General features: G+C 41.5%; 1 protein-coding gene across 2 annotated transcripts in view; it reads right to left on the bottom strand.

Annotated features, from left to right (window-relative positions):
- UNC80 (unc-80 subunit of NALCN channel complex) overlaps window positions 1–15612 on the bottom strand; it is a 134559-nt gene that overhangs the window by 71370 nt on the left and 47577 nt on the right. For both annotated transcript variants that reach the window (XM_075094034.1, XM_075094035.1), the window contains exons 22-25: window positions 13583–13755; window positions 7495–7707; window positions 3601–3736; window positions 926–1059 (exon numbers count right to left, since the gene is read on the bottom strand). In XM_075094034.1, coding sequence (XP_074950135.1) covers window positions 926–1059; window positions 3601–3736; window positions 7495–7707; window positions 13583–13755 — 656 coding nt within the window. The remainder of the gene's footprint in view (window positions 1–925; window positions 1060–3600; window positions 3737–7494; window positions 7708–13582; window positions 13756–15612) is intronic.

The following is a 15612-nucleotide window of genomic DNA, read 5'->3' as shown; positions in this document are numbered from 1 at the left end:
TAACTAACAAAAAACCAAAACAGTAGGGCTATAGCCTTCGTGTACTCTTGGAAACTTCTCATTCTTTATAATTTTTATCCTGATTTCCTAAAGAAATTAGGCCTAAAAGATGAAACTGCATGTCTGCCATTCAATTCCCATCTCACTCCATGTTAACCACCTCTGAAGCTGACGGTCACCTTCAACCCAATTTGACAAAATATAACCGAGTGCCTATGTATTTTGTGAAACAACAGGCTGAAGGCAAAGTTAAACCACATTAGTAGTCGTAAGAGAATCCACACAAGACTATACCACTGGAAATCAGGTTTCATGGGTCCTGCTATTCACTAAATTAGTTGTCATCTAATCACTCATTTAGTTTACTATTCATTTGCTGTGCCCCTCTCAGTGTCACGGAGACTTATTTCTTTCCTTGCTTCTTTGTCTCTCTGTCTTTCCTTCCTTTCTTCCCTCAGTCCCTTCAATTCTGTTGTCTTACCCAAGCCAAAAATCTGGAACTTTTAAGCTTCAGCAAATTCTCTGTAAACCGTTCTCTTCCCTTTCTCCTAGCTGCTCTGTTCAGTTCTCTGTCAACTGGCCCTCCCTAATCAGCTAGGTAGCTCGTGAGCTGTCAACTCCCACAGTCCATCTCCCACACCTCTCAGGTTCCCCACACTCACTTTCTTAATACTTCTGCTGTCCTCTTCTCTATTTTGAAACTTTGTTGTACTTCCAGTACATGTTGTGCTTCTACAGTCTTACCTTCTTAATCAACCCATTTGATGTGCCCTGCCCATCTTCTATTCGCTAGACAACCTTTCCTTTTTCCCTGCATCAGAGATCCACTGGCACTATTACCTCACCCTGCCTCTCCTCAGACAGGCACAGAGCCCAGTGACTTCTGTGGGCGTACCTCCCTCTCCAGTGGGTATTGTCCACTTACCACAAGAGGCTCAGTACGTGGCCTGGGCATGTAGGGAAAGGTCTCCCGAAGGAAAGTGGTTATCTCCAGGAGAAGCTGACAGGCTGCCATTTTCAGTGCAAAAGGACAACAACATTTGGTAGGATTCACAGTGCCTAGGAGAAAATATTTCAGTGGTGAGCAAGGAGATGATACAAAGTCTGGAGCCAAGAGGTGATGAACTTTTTCACATATGGTGCACAATGCAAGCTGCACTAAAAAAGAGGAAAACACAGACTTCTATCTATAGTCTTCCTACACTAAAAGGAACACAGTCAAACAATATCAATCCATGTATTTACCAGCACATGCAATACTACTAACACACTATACTGTACTATAATATATATTATAGTATATTATGGTGAAGTATCTACTAAACTGATGTGATCTTACAGCATTTTGTATACACCTCATTTAAAGTAAATACAGGTTAAGAAGTAGATACCCTTCTTCCCCTTTAGAGTTTTGCATTCAGCCAAATCTTCTGCAGTTCTAGAAAAGAACAACTTTAAATTATAGGAAAGTTTCTCAAAATATATGGAGTTATGACTAGCCAGCAAAGAGGTACAGTGCCTACTATTATTTACTACCCTGATAACCAGAAAAGACAGCCTCCTTTGAAATCAGGCTTCTTTATATGTGCACAGAATCAAAGTGCTATTTAGAGATAATAAATTAAAAAAAAATAATCAAACTTCTTAGTGAAATTATGCATTCAAATGCTTAACCTAAAACAAAGGGGGAAAGGGAAGAGGGATTATCAGAATACTTGAAGTTTTGTCTCAACTGAGTCTAAACAATCAGCTTCAAAAGCACTACACTTGACTGGCCATCTAATGCCATTCAAAGCTTCAAAAGTATGAAGGATCTTTCAGTGCTTGATCAATTTGAAAAAAACTATTTAGGACAATGGACAGCAAAAAATGTAAATAAAAAAATTAGTTGTGACAACAGCTAACCACACCCATTTCTAAATAATGCCTGATATTACCTTCTACCCCCATTTCAGAGAGATTTATGTTTTCACTTGCTTTCCTCCATGTACGATCTAATTACTTTTTGCAAAGAAACAGTCCAAACTGTACGAGAGAGGATGCTGCAGGTATCAGATAAAACCAGATTAATTCTGAGATGCTTGCTAATTCCTCTGTACACATTACCAGTAACAAATTGTGGACTTTGTAGGGACTAAAATAATCTGAACTATCAAATACAGATGAGGCGTACAGTGTAATGGAATACCCAAACGCATATTTTGTGTTCCTCAGCCTGCTCCCTACGGCATACAAGGCTGTTTTTGAAAAATCTCTGCCTTAAACAAGACTGCAAATCAGTTATTTTTAGACCCAGGTTTTCAGGAGAGTACTTGAGCCTTTACATGGCTTTCTAGCTACAACTTATTCTCTCTGTTTGCTTGTCTTAGACCACTCTTTTAAAGCAGCTTCACATCCCCTTATGAGTGCCTTAGCAGGGGCTGAACAGGGACAGGAAAGACTATTTTGTCACTTGATCATGGGAAAGCAGTTGTTCACCTTTCAAAAGTCATTCAGGGTGCAGGAGAGGTAAAATTTTGCATCCACTCTCCTGCTTTGGATATATCTCTTAAAGGGCCAATAAAATATGCAGAACAGCCACCCACATCCACCCACATGCTAGCGCTGCCATACCACACAGTAGCACATGTGAAGGTCTAGCTTAGGGCCAATACCTTCTCTTGACATCATTTCCCACAAATGCCATTTCACTGCTCCCACCTACTCCTCTCTACTCCAAAGCTGGCCTTTATGCAGTGATAAGAACAAACCCAGAACCACAGAAAAAGAAAACAGAACTTACATAAACAGTACTAGCACACTACATCCAATGGCAAACAACAGTACAGGTACACAGGAACCAGTACGTTACAGCACACTTGTATATACAAATGGTTTCTGGAATGGACATGTTTGTTACCACCTTCACCTACACCTGCAACAGTATGTGTTTTGACTTAATTTACTTTGATTCACAGGGTGTGTTATAATTTGCATGCCTATCTAGACTTTCAGAATCAGTGATCTGTGACACCCCCACACACCCTTGTGTACCCACATGCACAAATGTGTGTGTTTTAGTCATCTTATTGTTTACAGGTTTTTAATTATACTTTTTATACCACTGTGCTGTATTTGTCACTGAGAATCAGGCAAACATACCGAAGTCAAGATTTAAAAGCCTTTGGTAGAGCTGTGCCAATTCACATCAGGTGAGGAAATGACTCTTCAATGTTAAGAAATAGAAAAGCAGCTGATCTGACACAAATATTTTGGCAGAAATAAGTGGGTAGAATGGGAGTCTGAACCACTTTTGGCACTCAGGTGACAGCAAGACTCAAGAAATTAGTACCCTGCTTATAATTGCAGTTTCCAGTATACAGGAATTGCAACACACTGCCTGGTTTTAGCCCTTTTCCTTCCAAGTGTCTCAGTGCTGCTACCCATCTGTCCTGTTGTACATCCAGGCACGGAAAGAACAGGGGAGGAAGCTGGGGTGAAGGTGAGGGACCGGGAAATATAGCTGGGTGGCAAAAGGATGGAAAGAGAAGAAAAATTAAGTGCTCCTAAAACAGAGGTTCTTACAAGCGGGGGTTCTTGTAGTAAAGGGAGTCTCCTTACTGTCATCTAAAAAGTCTTCTTCCTCATCCTCCTTTCTCAGGCGCCTCTTGGTCTCCTCATCATAAATGAGGCCCAGGAGGTTGGCAGGGCTCTCACTCTCAGCATGGCACAGCTCATTGAGGCGGACACCGATTGCCTGCAGACAGGAAGAAAGAGAAAGCACAAGGAGGTGAGAATTTCAGCCCAGTTCATGGTGGTCAAGGGCTCTGCCCCATGCAGGCTGTGGAGATGTTCCAGCCAAAACAGAATGTCCTGACTTTATTTTTATTATCTACAAAATGCAGTATGGAAAGGGATGACAGAAGATTAATTGCTACCAAAATTTACCAAAATTTATTTTCCCCTTTTTTTCAACTAAAATTTGCAAATGGAGTCAAATTGCAGGCTGAAAAAAATTTGCAGATTTGGTTAAATAACAAAGAAATCCCCAAACCAGCACATGATAGGCTGGAGAAGATTAGGACATTATTTTCTGTTAATTTCTTCCACTTTTATTTCTCCCCTCCCTTGATATATGCATGCCAGATGTTTGCTAAGTGTGAGAATACCGAGAACATTTAAGAAACTGTTTAAGAACTTAAACTCCCGTTAAGAAACTATCCTGTGACTTAGGAATCCAGTAACAGTCCCTCTTTCCTCCACCAAACTGTTGAATTCCAATGGGCAAGCCTGCCTCCATCTTTAAAAGAGAGACTGCCTAATGCACTTTCCAAAAATGAGCTGACAATATGCGTATAAAAGCTGGGAAGGTGAATGAGTAACGGTGTAGAGGGGATCCATGTGGAGGACACAGCAGCAGATTTCCACTGAATACTGTTACATTCTTCAGAAAGGTATTGATCGTTTATTTATGGCCGTTTGCCAGCATCATTATCAGCATGGAAACAGCCCTCATGATGCTGTCAGCAAAGCTACAGATGAGGGTGTGTTAGCAAGAAGAATGTTTTCATGCTAAGGTACTTCAGAGCCCATAAGGATTTTCATCATTTTCTTTGCTGCAGGTAGGTGAAGAGAACACAGACAAGTAGGTAAAACTTTACCCTGTGATATCATCACTTTGCAAAGGAGGAAATGTGTTTACTGAGTTTACTGAGTATCAGCCTTTGCCATTTGGCGCCCTTCATTTTGGGATAGTTTCAGAGAAAGATACTACAGAGGATTTCTGAATCTGCTACAAGTCAGCACTGGTGGTCATGCCAGCACTACATAACTTTCCTGTCTCAACTGAAGCAAAGCAGAAATAGATAAACAGTCACAAACAGGTATTAGTATGGCTCTTCTTCCTTGCTACTAAGCAGTTCCTATGAAATCCAGCAACAAAGAGCATAGACTCTGCTACATGAAGAGAATAAGGTGGTATTGTTGTGGTTGGTAAGCTGATGCAAATAGTTGCCAATCTTGGCTATCAGTGAGCCTGCACATTGCTAAATAAACTCCACATCTCTCACAATTTTTTTCCCCTCTCCACAAAGCAGTAGTTTATTACATATTATTTATGCTGTGCTGTCCACCCTAATATTAAAGTAATTATACATCCAAGCAGCAAGAATGGTGCGCTGTAGTGTTGACAAGGATCTAGTAGCATGGAGGCAGAGATGGGCTGGGGGAGGTATCCCATCCTTTTGGTACTGGAGCTGCTTAAGAGCTGTGTGAGTGCACAGTCATTCCACCATTCATGCTGATATTGCCCATGGTGAAACGGGCAGGTTAACACACAGAAATGGCACCGTGTTCTACAGCAGGTGCCTGTACTACTGCAACAGAAAGCTGTTTCTCCTCATGGTTCAGCCTATCTGGTTGGAGTCCAGTCAGAGCCAACAAAAGCAGCTGTCTAAGGAGCACAGCTTGCAGGGTCCCAGCCCTACAGGCTTGGCTGGTGGCTGCCGCTTATGCCTGCAGCCACCTTCACCTGAAACAGCTTCTAGGAGGTAAAAGCAGTGCCAGAGGACCAGCCTTCAACGTAAAGGACTTAAAGAAACTGTACCTCAGCAGTGCTAGGTGCAGACCAATCCTAAAGCGTGAGTCTGTTTGGGGGTCAGTCATGCTGTGGGTAACTATACTGTCCTAGCCTCCAGTGAGAAGAAACAGAAATATTCATGGGTGGCAGGACACCTTGCAGTAAAAAGAGAAGAAATTTGCATGGTAAAGACTACTTTCCAAATCTTCTCCTGCCTTACAGTAATGCTTTTCCCTTCTAGGATGTTCCTAAGCAGCCAGAAAACGTGCTATTCCTGGCATGGAGAAAGCATCCAGATATGCCTTACAATGCTATTAAAGTTAAGGGGAAGAGAATGGTGCTAAGTTGCTTGCCATCACATTTCCCTGGCTCCCTGCTTGTGACGTTGCATTATACGGTGGTACTTTAACATTTCTAAAAGAAAACTTTCCTGGACTTTTTCCAGGTCAGACTATTTCAGTTTCTAAAAATGGCAGCTGATGGGGAATCTAACTGGCTTCTAATGGTTATTGACTTGCCTGCTTCCATTTCGTCAGAATCTGAAGAAAAGGAATGTCTAGAGGCATAGAGTCCACAAAGAGATGGATAGTCCTGGCTGTCAGCAATGCATGAAAAATACAAGAACTATGTAATCGTGTGTTGTCTGCGTGGGATGATTCCTCAAAGGGGTGAGGTGATGACCTCAGGGAACGCTATATACTTTTTCAAGGAACTTTGGTGTCTGTGTGGTTATTAGGATAGTCACCTGTGTTTAAGACTTAACAGAGAGTAGGGTGCCCAGGCAGCATTCCCTGAATTAGTTTCAGAGATGGAAGGAGGACACCTGCCAAGAGACAAAGCTGATTAGCTTGGGTGCTCAGAAGCAAGCTAGGTTCTCCCCTGGCCTATGTTTTTTGGTGGGAATGTACTGAGCGCTAGCTCAAGGTTCCCTACAATGTGCTCCACTGAGAAGCGTGTGTTGGTTTAACCTAGGAGAATATGGATCAGCAAGGCATTTTTGGCATGGCTTATGTAAGTACCCCAGGACTGCAAAATACATGGTTTTCAAGTTCCTCTGAGCCTTGGATTTTATGTCATTTTTTGTTTCTCTTTTTTTGTTTCTCTTTTTTTGTTTGTTTGTTTGATGTTCACTGTAAAAATGTCTGGTTTTGTGAACAAAGACGAGAAGCACAAAGCTCACTTTCCAGACAGGCATATGTAACAGGCACCACAGAGGTCAAATGAACTTCTCCCACTGTATTGAGTAGTGTGAAATGACTTGCAATAAGCATCAGCCCTTCAGCAGGTATACCCTGGTGGGCTTCCAAAGAAATTACAGGTGGCACTGACAGGGACAGACAGGGCAATTGCCTGGTTCATACGTGGTAAGAGATCACAATCACATAGACCTTGAAGGAGCCAAGCTCAAAACAGAGACAGTTCTTCAGATGACATGTAGTAGACCCATATAATTCCTTGCCAAAGAATGATGAGTGCTAACAGTTTGTACATTAGAGAGACTAACAAGTCTCTCTAACTAGTAAGAGAGACTGAACAAGTACATCAAAGAGAAATCCATTACTAAATATACAGCACCAGAGCTAGCTCAAGCAGCCCTGGGCTAAAAATATTTGGAAGCTAGAAAAAAGCACGTAGTATCACACACCCTGCTCTTACTTTTCCTTAGACATTCACATATGACAAGGGCTGGAAACAGGAGGGTGGGTGAAATGGATTCTCAGAGGGAACATGACAGGGGTAGAGGAGGGAAAGGGGGCACCGCTACATCCTAACAAAGTCCGTTTCCATTAGGAGAAGAGCTGATCCTGGCAGGCTGCGAGGTGTGATTTGGAAGATAGGCTGATGAGTCCCCATTTTATGGAACTGAAATTCTGCATAGGGTCCAATTACCTTTACATTTTGGTATATTTCTTAATTAAGTAGAAACAAACACTTACATCTCCCCACTGGTAGAAGAGCTTAGCTGCATTCCACTGCAGCTTCTGGTTCCTTTTGTTGCCCACAATAGGAGAACGCCCACGGGACAGGCCTTTCTTAGTAATGTTCACATGGTGGCCCTTCATCCACTCGGGCCAGTTTCCACGATTACAGCGGTGAACGAAGCGTGCACACTCGAGGAACAGAGCTGCTCTCGCCACTACAGGTGCTTCCTGAAATGTTTGCAAAAAACCACTTTAAATACAAATACATTAGAAAAACTCTCAACATTAGAGGATTTTGTGCTTTAATCAATTGCTTTGCAAGTTTGCCCCGGAGCCACATAGACTGAGCAATCTCTCCACCGGTCTGAAAACAGGATCTCTGCCTTGAGTCACACCTCTTGAGCTAATAAAACCAAGGCGTATGAACACTCACCAGTTATGCTTAGTCCAACCACTAGAGGGGCGGAAAGAGCCACATTATAAGCTTCTAAACAACCTTGTTTCAGTCCCACCCTGTAATCCTTTCTTTCAGAAACCATGTCACTGCCAAAAAGCAGAAGGGTGCATCTGACACTTTTACTGGAGGAATGAGTAAAGTTTTCTTTTCACCTTCATTAGTAAGGCTGCAAATATTGCAAGTGCAAATAGCAGCATGGCCATGTGAATCCTAGCATTTGTCATGTTAACTTCTGCTTGCACTATTGTGGGATGGAAGCATGAATGGGGGCTTGATGAAACTAGGAAGAGTGCTATTTTGCACTTAAAACAAGCAGATATCCATTGCTGGCATAAGTAAATGAAATTTCACTGGCCTAACTTCAATGGCCTTAGCAAGCGTCAGACAATTGAGTACTGAAACTTAACATCAGGCAGCTGAGTTTTGAAGTGCTTGACTATTTTCCAGAGGAAAATCCTCCTGGCCCCAGCTTGGAAGAGCACTTTTCTTTAATGGGAGAAATGATATTGAGTGTATCTTAGTTTGTATTAAATTGCCCAGCTGGACCCATGTTAGACCTATAAAGTGCTTCTGAAGCTCTCAAATGTATTCAAAAATAGACACTGTAATTTGTTTCCTAAACGGTAGCTGAGACTCAGGAAGGAGATTTCTTTCCAGCAGTCTATAACTCTGCAAAAATAACATCTTTACAGACATGGAATGTGGCTAAAAGCAAATGGGTCACCTCATTTCCGTTTAATTTCCCCCCTCTCTTCCTGCAGTTTTCACAAGCAAAAACTCCTGTGGCCAGCAGGTTGTGAAACTAAGAATACAACACTGTCCACAATTCACAAGCTGGCTTTGAAAGGTTCCTTAACAGAAGTGTTTTGCAGAGCACAAATATTTATTACACACATTTAGATGCTGACATCTTTAATGAGATAATTTCAACAGATCAGCATCTACTTATAGGGTGAGGCTCCTCATGTGTGGTCTGTAAATAACAGACTGACCCTGAGAACATGGAAGATGGTCTGTGGAATTTTATTAAATAGTGCCTCCAATAGTGCTTATGTTTTGGCTACATTAACAAGAAAACATGTTAATTGCTTCCTGACACAACAGCCTGTTGCAGCTTTTTGCTCATATTTTATGCAAACGTTGGTAGAAAATAGCAATCTTTTAGCAAATCTCTTGAATAAGAATGTTAAAGCTGGCCCAATGTTCTGATGAGGAATGCAGAAATCTGAAGCCAGACAGTCATTGACGACCAGAAAAAAACCTAATATCTAGCACCTGGAAAAAAACATTACAAATTACTTGTTGCCCACATGCAATACAGAACACAGAATAGGTGATGATTTTATTCTTTTATTCTGGCAGAGTAAAACCTTAACCATGGAGATGTACATGAAAATATGAAGTCGCAGCCTTAGTCTCCTCCTGTTTTAGTTCACCACTGGTGAAGTCACAATTTCTTAGCATATAGGAATCTTGTAAAGATACATGTTGTAAATGTTATGAAAGTACTGAACTACTGTAACAAAAGGAGGATATATATGATGGGGGTGAAGAGGTATGTGTCCTGGAGCAGGAGTTACAAATTAAAAATTACTGAAAAGACCTCCTGCATGAAGGAGGACTTTCTGAACATCACAGGGCACAAGCTCCCTGTGATTGCTTACCTGAGGCTCAGAGAAACCTGAAGCAGCAGCAAGAGAAAGATGAAGATGTGACAGAATGGACAAGGATGGATTCACACCACAGAGAAACACATCACAAATGGAGAGAAATTAATCAGGCAGGCGATGCATAGCTGAAAAGAACACAAGTTACCATGGTCACTGTCAAAACTTAACACAGCAGCAATACTCTCACAAGCCTGCCCGTGCCTGCGAAACTGTTTACAAGTCCACTTTTAACATCAGATCTATTATATTGCTTTGCCTTTTGAAAACTGTTCTTGTACTGTAGAAATTGACATGAATAAGAATGCACCATTTTCTTAACAAAATTTCAAGTACTCCCACTGGAGCGTTTCAACAGATACCCTGATTTGTACTAACAGCAAAAACAATGACCTGGGTGGGAGGGAGCAACTACAGAATGGATTTGGAGTTTTACAGCATCACATTACTGTTCAAGTACAGCTGATTCTGCAGAGTTTTATGACTGCAGAGTGTTTAGGTCCAGTTTTGTTTTCAAGGACGATGAATTTTATAAGACTAATCAACCAGTGGTAATTTTCTTGCACCCTTTCTTATACTCTGCCAGGCACTTTGAGCAAGAATTCATTTTCACTGGTCTCTTCAAGGAAATAAATAAGCAAAATAGCAACAATCTACTTTTACAGTAAATAAAGTAAATTCAAGTACTGTCAAAAGATGCTGAAGGGATAGCTCTGCTTTGTCTAGCCACAAGATATGTGTGGCATGAGAAGTAGCTTAGCAGGAATATGAAGACAGGTGAGTAAGTTATTAACCAGTGTCTAGGAGAATTGCCTTGAACATGTTAGTTCAAATATCTTTGATTATATCTAAAAATGGTCAAGTACAATCAGTGACACAGCGCTCTCTTTCTGTTCCCAGTCATCTGTTCGGGGTACTTGTTTGGAGCAATCTCTGATTTCCTTCCAGGCTATATGCCCTCCTATGGACAAATATTTCTCCACTGGAAACAGGGACATGGGAACATCAGAGCCTGCCTGAAACCCCTGGTGACACGGAGTCAGGGCACTGGCAAGAATTCTTGCAGTTTAGACTTTGCTTCTGCCCTCCCAATACTTGGTAGGTCCTCTCAAACACAATCCTGCCATAAAGCAGTGCCATTATGGCATTTCAACAAGGATGAGATTTACATGTTCGAACAGATCAGCTCACACATCTTATTGGACAAGTGTAACGGTGATATGTGTTGCACATTGCTAAAATGGTCAAAGGAACCTTATATTTCCCCACCTGAGTTATTTATACTAGTCTAATTAGGACACTTTAGGTAACATCTTTATTCAATGCTAGACAGTGGTTTATTGGAACCCTCTGCAGAAACTTGACCGCAGACTGAAATATCATATTACTTGCCTTTCAACTTCCAAAGTTTCTTAAAAAGGGAAAGAAAATAAATTTTATTATTGCCAAGTCTGGATTTAAGCTGGTGACATAAGGATGAAGCTGCCCGCAACACATTATCAATTGTCATTGAATGTTTGCAAAGCCACAAATTGTTTGTAGCTTTATAAAATTCAGCCTAGGATGGATGCTGCTTCTGGGAAAATATGTTAACTACATCGTTTCTAAAAATAAGGCAACTCTCAATATATAAATAACTCTACCTCCGTAAGGATGCAGCCTTTATTTCATTGTTCTAATTTCTTTAAATCATTGTTCTAATTTCTTTAAATCACTGTGACAAACCTGTATAAACATCCAGGCTGATCAAAGATCTTGAAGTCAGTGTAAGAATGGAATTTTGAAAATCCGCATTAAAAAGCACACTGAAAAAGTTTATAAAAGAACTTAGACTGGAGCTGTTTGCCTTTCATTCTTTAAAGGTTGCCATAGAAACTAGGCTGGATAAAATGACTTAAGAAGCTTTTAATTTGCATTTAAACTTATTCAAACTATTACTTCAAAAGCCTGAAAACAGAAGTTAAAAAACCAGAATGTTTTCTGTTTGGTGTGCTCTATTAACGTAAAATGTGGGGATTTTCCATAACAGGATACATTGCCATTAAGCAGTCCAGTGAGATGACAAGCTGTCAGCTTTTGAAACCTGCAGTGCGTGTGACTTCTTAACTTCCATACATCTCAAATACTTTGTAGACAAAATGCCAGCTGAGCAGGTACTTGTAAGGAGTCTCCCAAGTCTGTAATTAGAATAAGGCTTCATTCACTTTTAGCTGCAGACCTTCTAGCAATTCTGATACCAAAGACTCTGCATCATTCAGCGGAAAGGAAACAGAGCCAAACTCTATTTTGTAAAAGCCAGCTCTGGAAGTCAGAACAGATATCTTCAAACAGTTCACTCTGACCAGTAGTTTTCAGTTGACTTCATACACAGGCACAGAGTAAATTGGTCTGTGGCTTAAGCGTTTGGCAAGTTTAAAAAATAAGTAAGACATTTACAGGCAATAGGGATGTAATTGCCAAACCCCTGTTTTATCTTCTGATTAGCACACAGAGTAGCACATCCCCATAAGGACCTTAGTGACATACTTGACAGCAATGAGCTCCTCCCTGCCCACGCACCTTACCTTCCCTGTGTTAGTTTAGAATTCACAGCGGGGTGGCAGCTTGGCAGCCTCAAAGAATGAAGTTGTCTTTGTGCAGCAGACAGGACTGACTATCTCCCCAAGCCTCCTTCTGAGCGCACTGCAACCCTGACTGGTAGGAACCACTTCTGACTGTGAGAGCATGAGGCAGGCATCCCTATCAGCCACTGCTTCCATAGCTTCCAGCCAGAAGGCCAACAATCTCCAGCAGAAAAAGTGGGACCTAGTGAAGAAGTCACTTGTCTATTGGAAGATGGATAGGGACCAGTCCAAACAGTAGTGCTAGGTGCAAACTGATAGCAATAGAAACTTTGGGCCAATATTAATGCAGGCTTGCTTGAATCTGCAGCCTAAGGAGGCAAGGTTAAGAAGAACATATAGAGGCATGGTGCACAGAGTGTATCATCCCTACAGCTATGGAGCAGACAAGGCAGCAAAGCTCAGGGCGCAGCACTAGCAGAATGGGAGAGTCCATAAGCCTGACATCTCCAGCAGTGAGCAAAAAAACTGAATATAAGCACAAATGGCATGACAGTCAAAGAGGCAAGTGGTAAGGAATAGGAAGACAAAGGGATAGAGAGGATGTGGGTGCTTTGAGAGCAGTGGCTTTCAATCTTTTTAAGTTTGCAGTCATCCAAACACTTATGGGAGGAAATAGAAGAGCACTGTGCAGAGAAGTTACTAATAATTGGCTGGCTTTTCATAGCTGTCTTTGTCACGCACTTGTCACGCACATAAGCATCTCACGGAGCCCCACTGGCCCATGAACCACAGGCTGAAGGCCACTGCTTTAGAAATGGAAGGCACTGTTAAAAAAACAGCATCTGCAAGGAAAGGAAGGAGGAAGATACAGAAGAGACCCTCAATGTCAGGAAGGAGGGACTTCTGTGATTTGGATCTGCAAATTAGCAATATCTGCATTTAAAAGCATGCACACACTGACATTTGAAGTTTTTGTCCCACTGACTGGCTCTGATGACTAATAGTTCAGTGTTGCCTAATGTATTTATAACTCTGTCAGAACTCCTGAGTGGAATTACTATGCCTCTCCAGGTAGTTATCCAGTCTTCAGTCCTTATTCTGTAGGTTGTTATTGACACTAGGAGCAGAAGCAGAATGGCTGTGAGCAAAATTTGAAGTCTGACAATAAAAGCTTTGCACTGGCAATGATCTAGTTACAGGGAGCCATGTAATAAAAAAGGATCCATTTTGTCTGCATACTCATTCAGTCACAGATGCTAAAACTCTACCTAATAACAGCAATGCCAGCTGGTATTGCTGTGATGCTTTTTCCTGCTTCCTATGCGGGCATGAACAGTATTAGTAAATGATGATGAACCACCACGTATGCACATGCTCTCACTCAGTGGGTAAAAATACACCAACGTATGACTTACAAGATCTAGGGCTGCTGCCAAAATGGAGGCATCGGGGATAGTGCCTGGTTCACAGCAGTTCAGGAGAAACTGAAAGCGCTTCATGCCTTGGCGGATTGCTCCCAGGTTCACAACATTCTTGGATTTTCCTCCTTCTTGGTTGGAGGTCAAGTGATCATCAAAGCTATGGCAACCTAAAGAGGTAGAGAGTACAGAGGGGATGCAGGGAGGGGTAGGAAGAAGGGAACACAATCTCTCACCAATAAAAAAAAGTGCTACAAACCCCCTGATGAACACAGTTTTGGTCTAAGTGCCTTCCTCACCTTGATGTGCTGTCATGAAGATAATGGGCATTTTTACAATATTAATGACTTCTGTGAAACAGGTGTACAGTGAGCCAGATTCTGTTCTTTGTCATACTGATGTCTGCCCAAATCAATTCCACCATACTCAGTGTGGAAGCCCAGGATCTACTTCAGTGTAGGTGAACCAGAATATGGCCCTTCTTCCCCACCTCTTTAACACAAAACATCACGCTTACTGTCTGGTTTTCCTGAATAATCTCTTATCTTACTTTTCTATTGCCTCTAAGTTTACCTTAAAGTGGCGCATGCATAAACCTTATTCCTCATGTATCAGTTTAGTAATATATCATGTACTAGGACAGAAAAATCATTAGCAAATATTGGAAATGTTCTATGTGGAAATCAAGTACTGTCCCCCCTATTTTTTTAGGTATACATCTTCTGCAATTACCAGAACATCCAAAGTGATACTGGACTCAATTCCTAGGTATCATCATCATTCCAGTCTCTCTCCCTTGAAGTGTCTTGCACGCTTTGGGACTCAAAGGTCCCTAACAAGAGTTCCTTTTGAAAATGAAGCTACCACCCCCCTCCAGGGCTTCTTTCATGCACTATTTTAAACTCCATGTATAGAGTTTAATCCCATTGCCGATTGGAATGAACACTTCTGAATGCAGAAGATCATTATGCAGTCAGTAGCCAGAGTTTAAGAGAGTAGTAGAAAGACACAGATGAGAAACCAGAAAAGTAGTTTCAAGGCCAAGGTGGCCAGTCAAAACAAGAACAGTCAGCTCTTGGGCTTTTTTTCTTTATCCATAATACTGTCCCTGTTCACATGTGAAAGTACAAAAGTTTACAGAACTGAAGGATAAAGCACTGAACAAGAGAACACCAGGTAGAGGATTCAAGATTGGCTTTAAACATGGATTTGAAAGACAAGAGACAAAAGTCAGCTCTACAGCTGACTAAAGAAAGTCTAAAAGACTTTCTAACTTTTCCTTCCTCAAGAAAGAAGAACGGCTGAAACTGAAAGGCCCTTTGAGATTGTACTCCCCAGAGTTACTTGGAAAGCACTTATGTACCACAAACAATAGTCACAACAGAAAATAACAATGTAGATCTTCACTTTTCCCCTGAAGACAGAGGTATATAAAATTTCAAGGGACTTCTTTAGGACATCTGAGGCTTTTCTCTCTCCAGTGAAGCATAGTTTTCCAGTAAACAAAATGTTCCTATGTTGAGAAATATTTCACCAAAATGGAACAAACAAACAAATAAAGTAGAAAGAACAGGTAGAACACTTACATAAATGAGCAGGCACAAACCCCCTTTTCTTCCAACTCCTCCTGTTTCCATATAGCCTGTAGCATACTATCTTAGCCTTCCTACTATGGCTGTTGTAACACTAACTCATTTGAGGTACAAACAAATGTTTCCTATTCAGGGCCCTGTTAGGGCAATGCCTATGCCTATATGAGATAAAGAACAGAAACTTGACTTTCTGATATGGAAAGGCATGCCTAAGCCATCTCCCTAACCCCCGCTATAAAGATCTAGCAGAGGCTTTGTCCATCTGGGCTCAGTGGTACTAACTACAGTCTATCACTACAGCCCTTTGCATTCTTTGCAGTCCCAGCCTCGCACTTTGTTGAGGCTTTGCAAGAGAAGCCTTCAGAGGCAGCTGATGACTGTCCTCCATTACGCCCACCCTGGAGTAGCCTTGCTGTAAGCAGGGGAGTCCTCACT

The sequence above is a fragment of the Phalacrocorax aristotelis genome, chromosome 5, assembly GCF_949628215.1.
Source record: "Phalacrocorax aristotelis chromosome 5, bGulAri2.1, whole genome shotgun sequence".
NCBI classification, from domain to species: Eukaryota; Metazoa; Chordata; class Aves; order Suliformes; family Phalacrocoracidae; genus Phalacrocorax; species Phalacrocorax aristotelis.
This window is presented reverse-complemented; position numbering and strand designations above follow the sequence as displayed.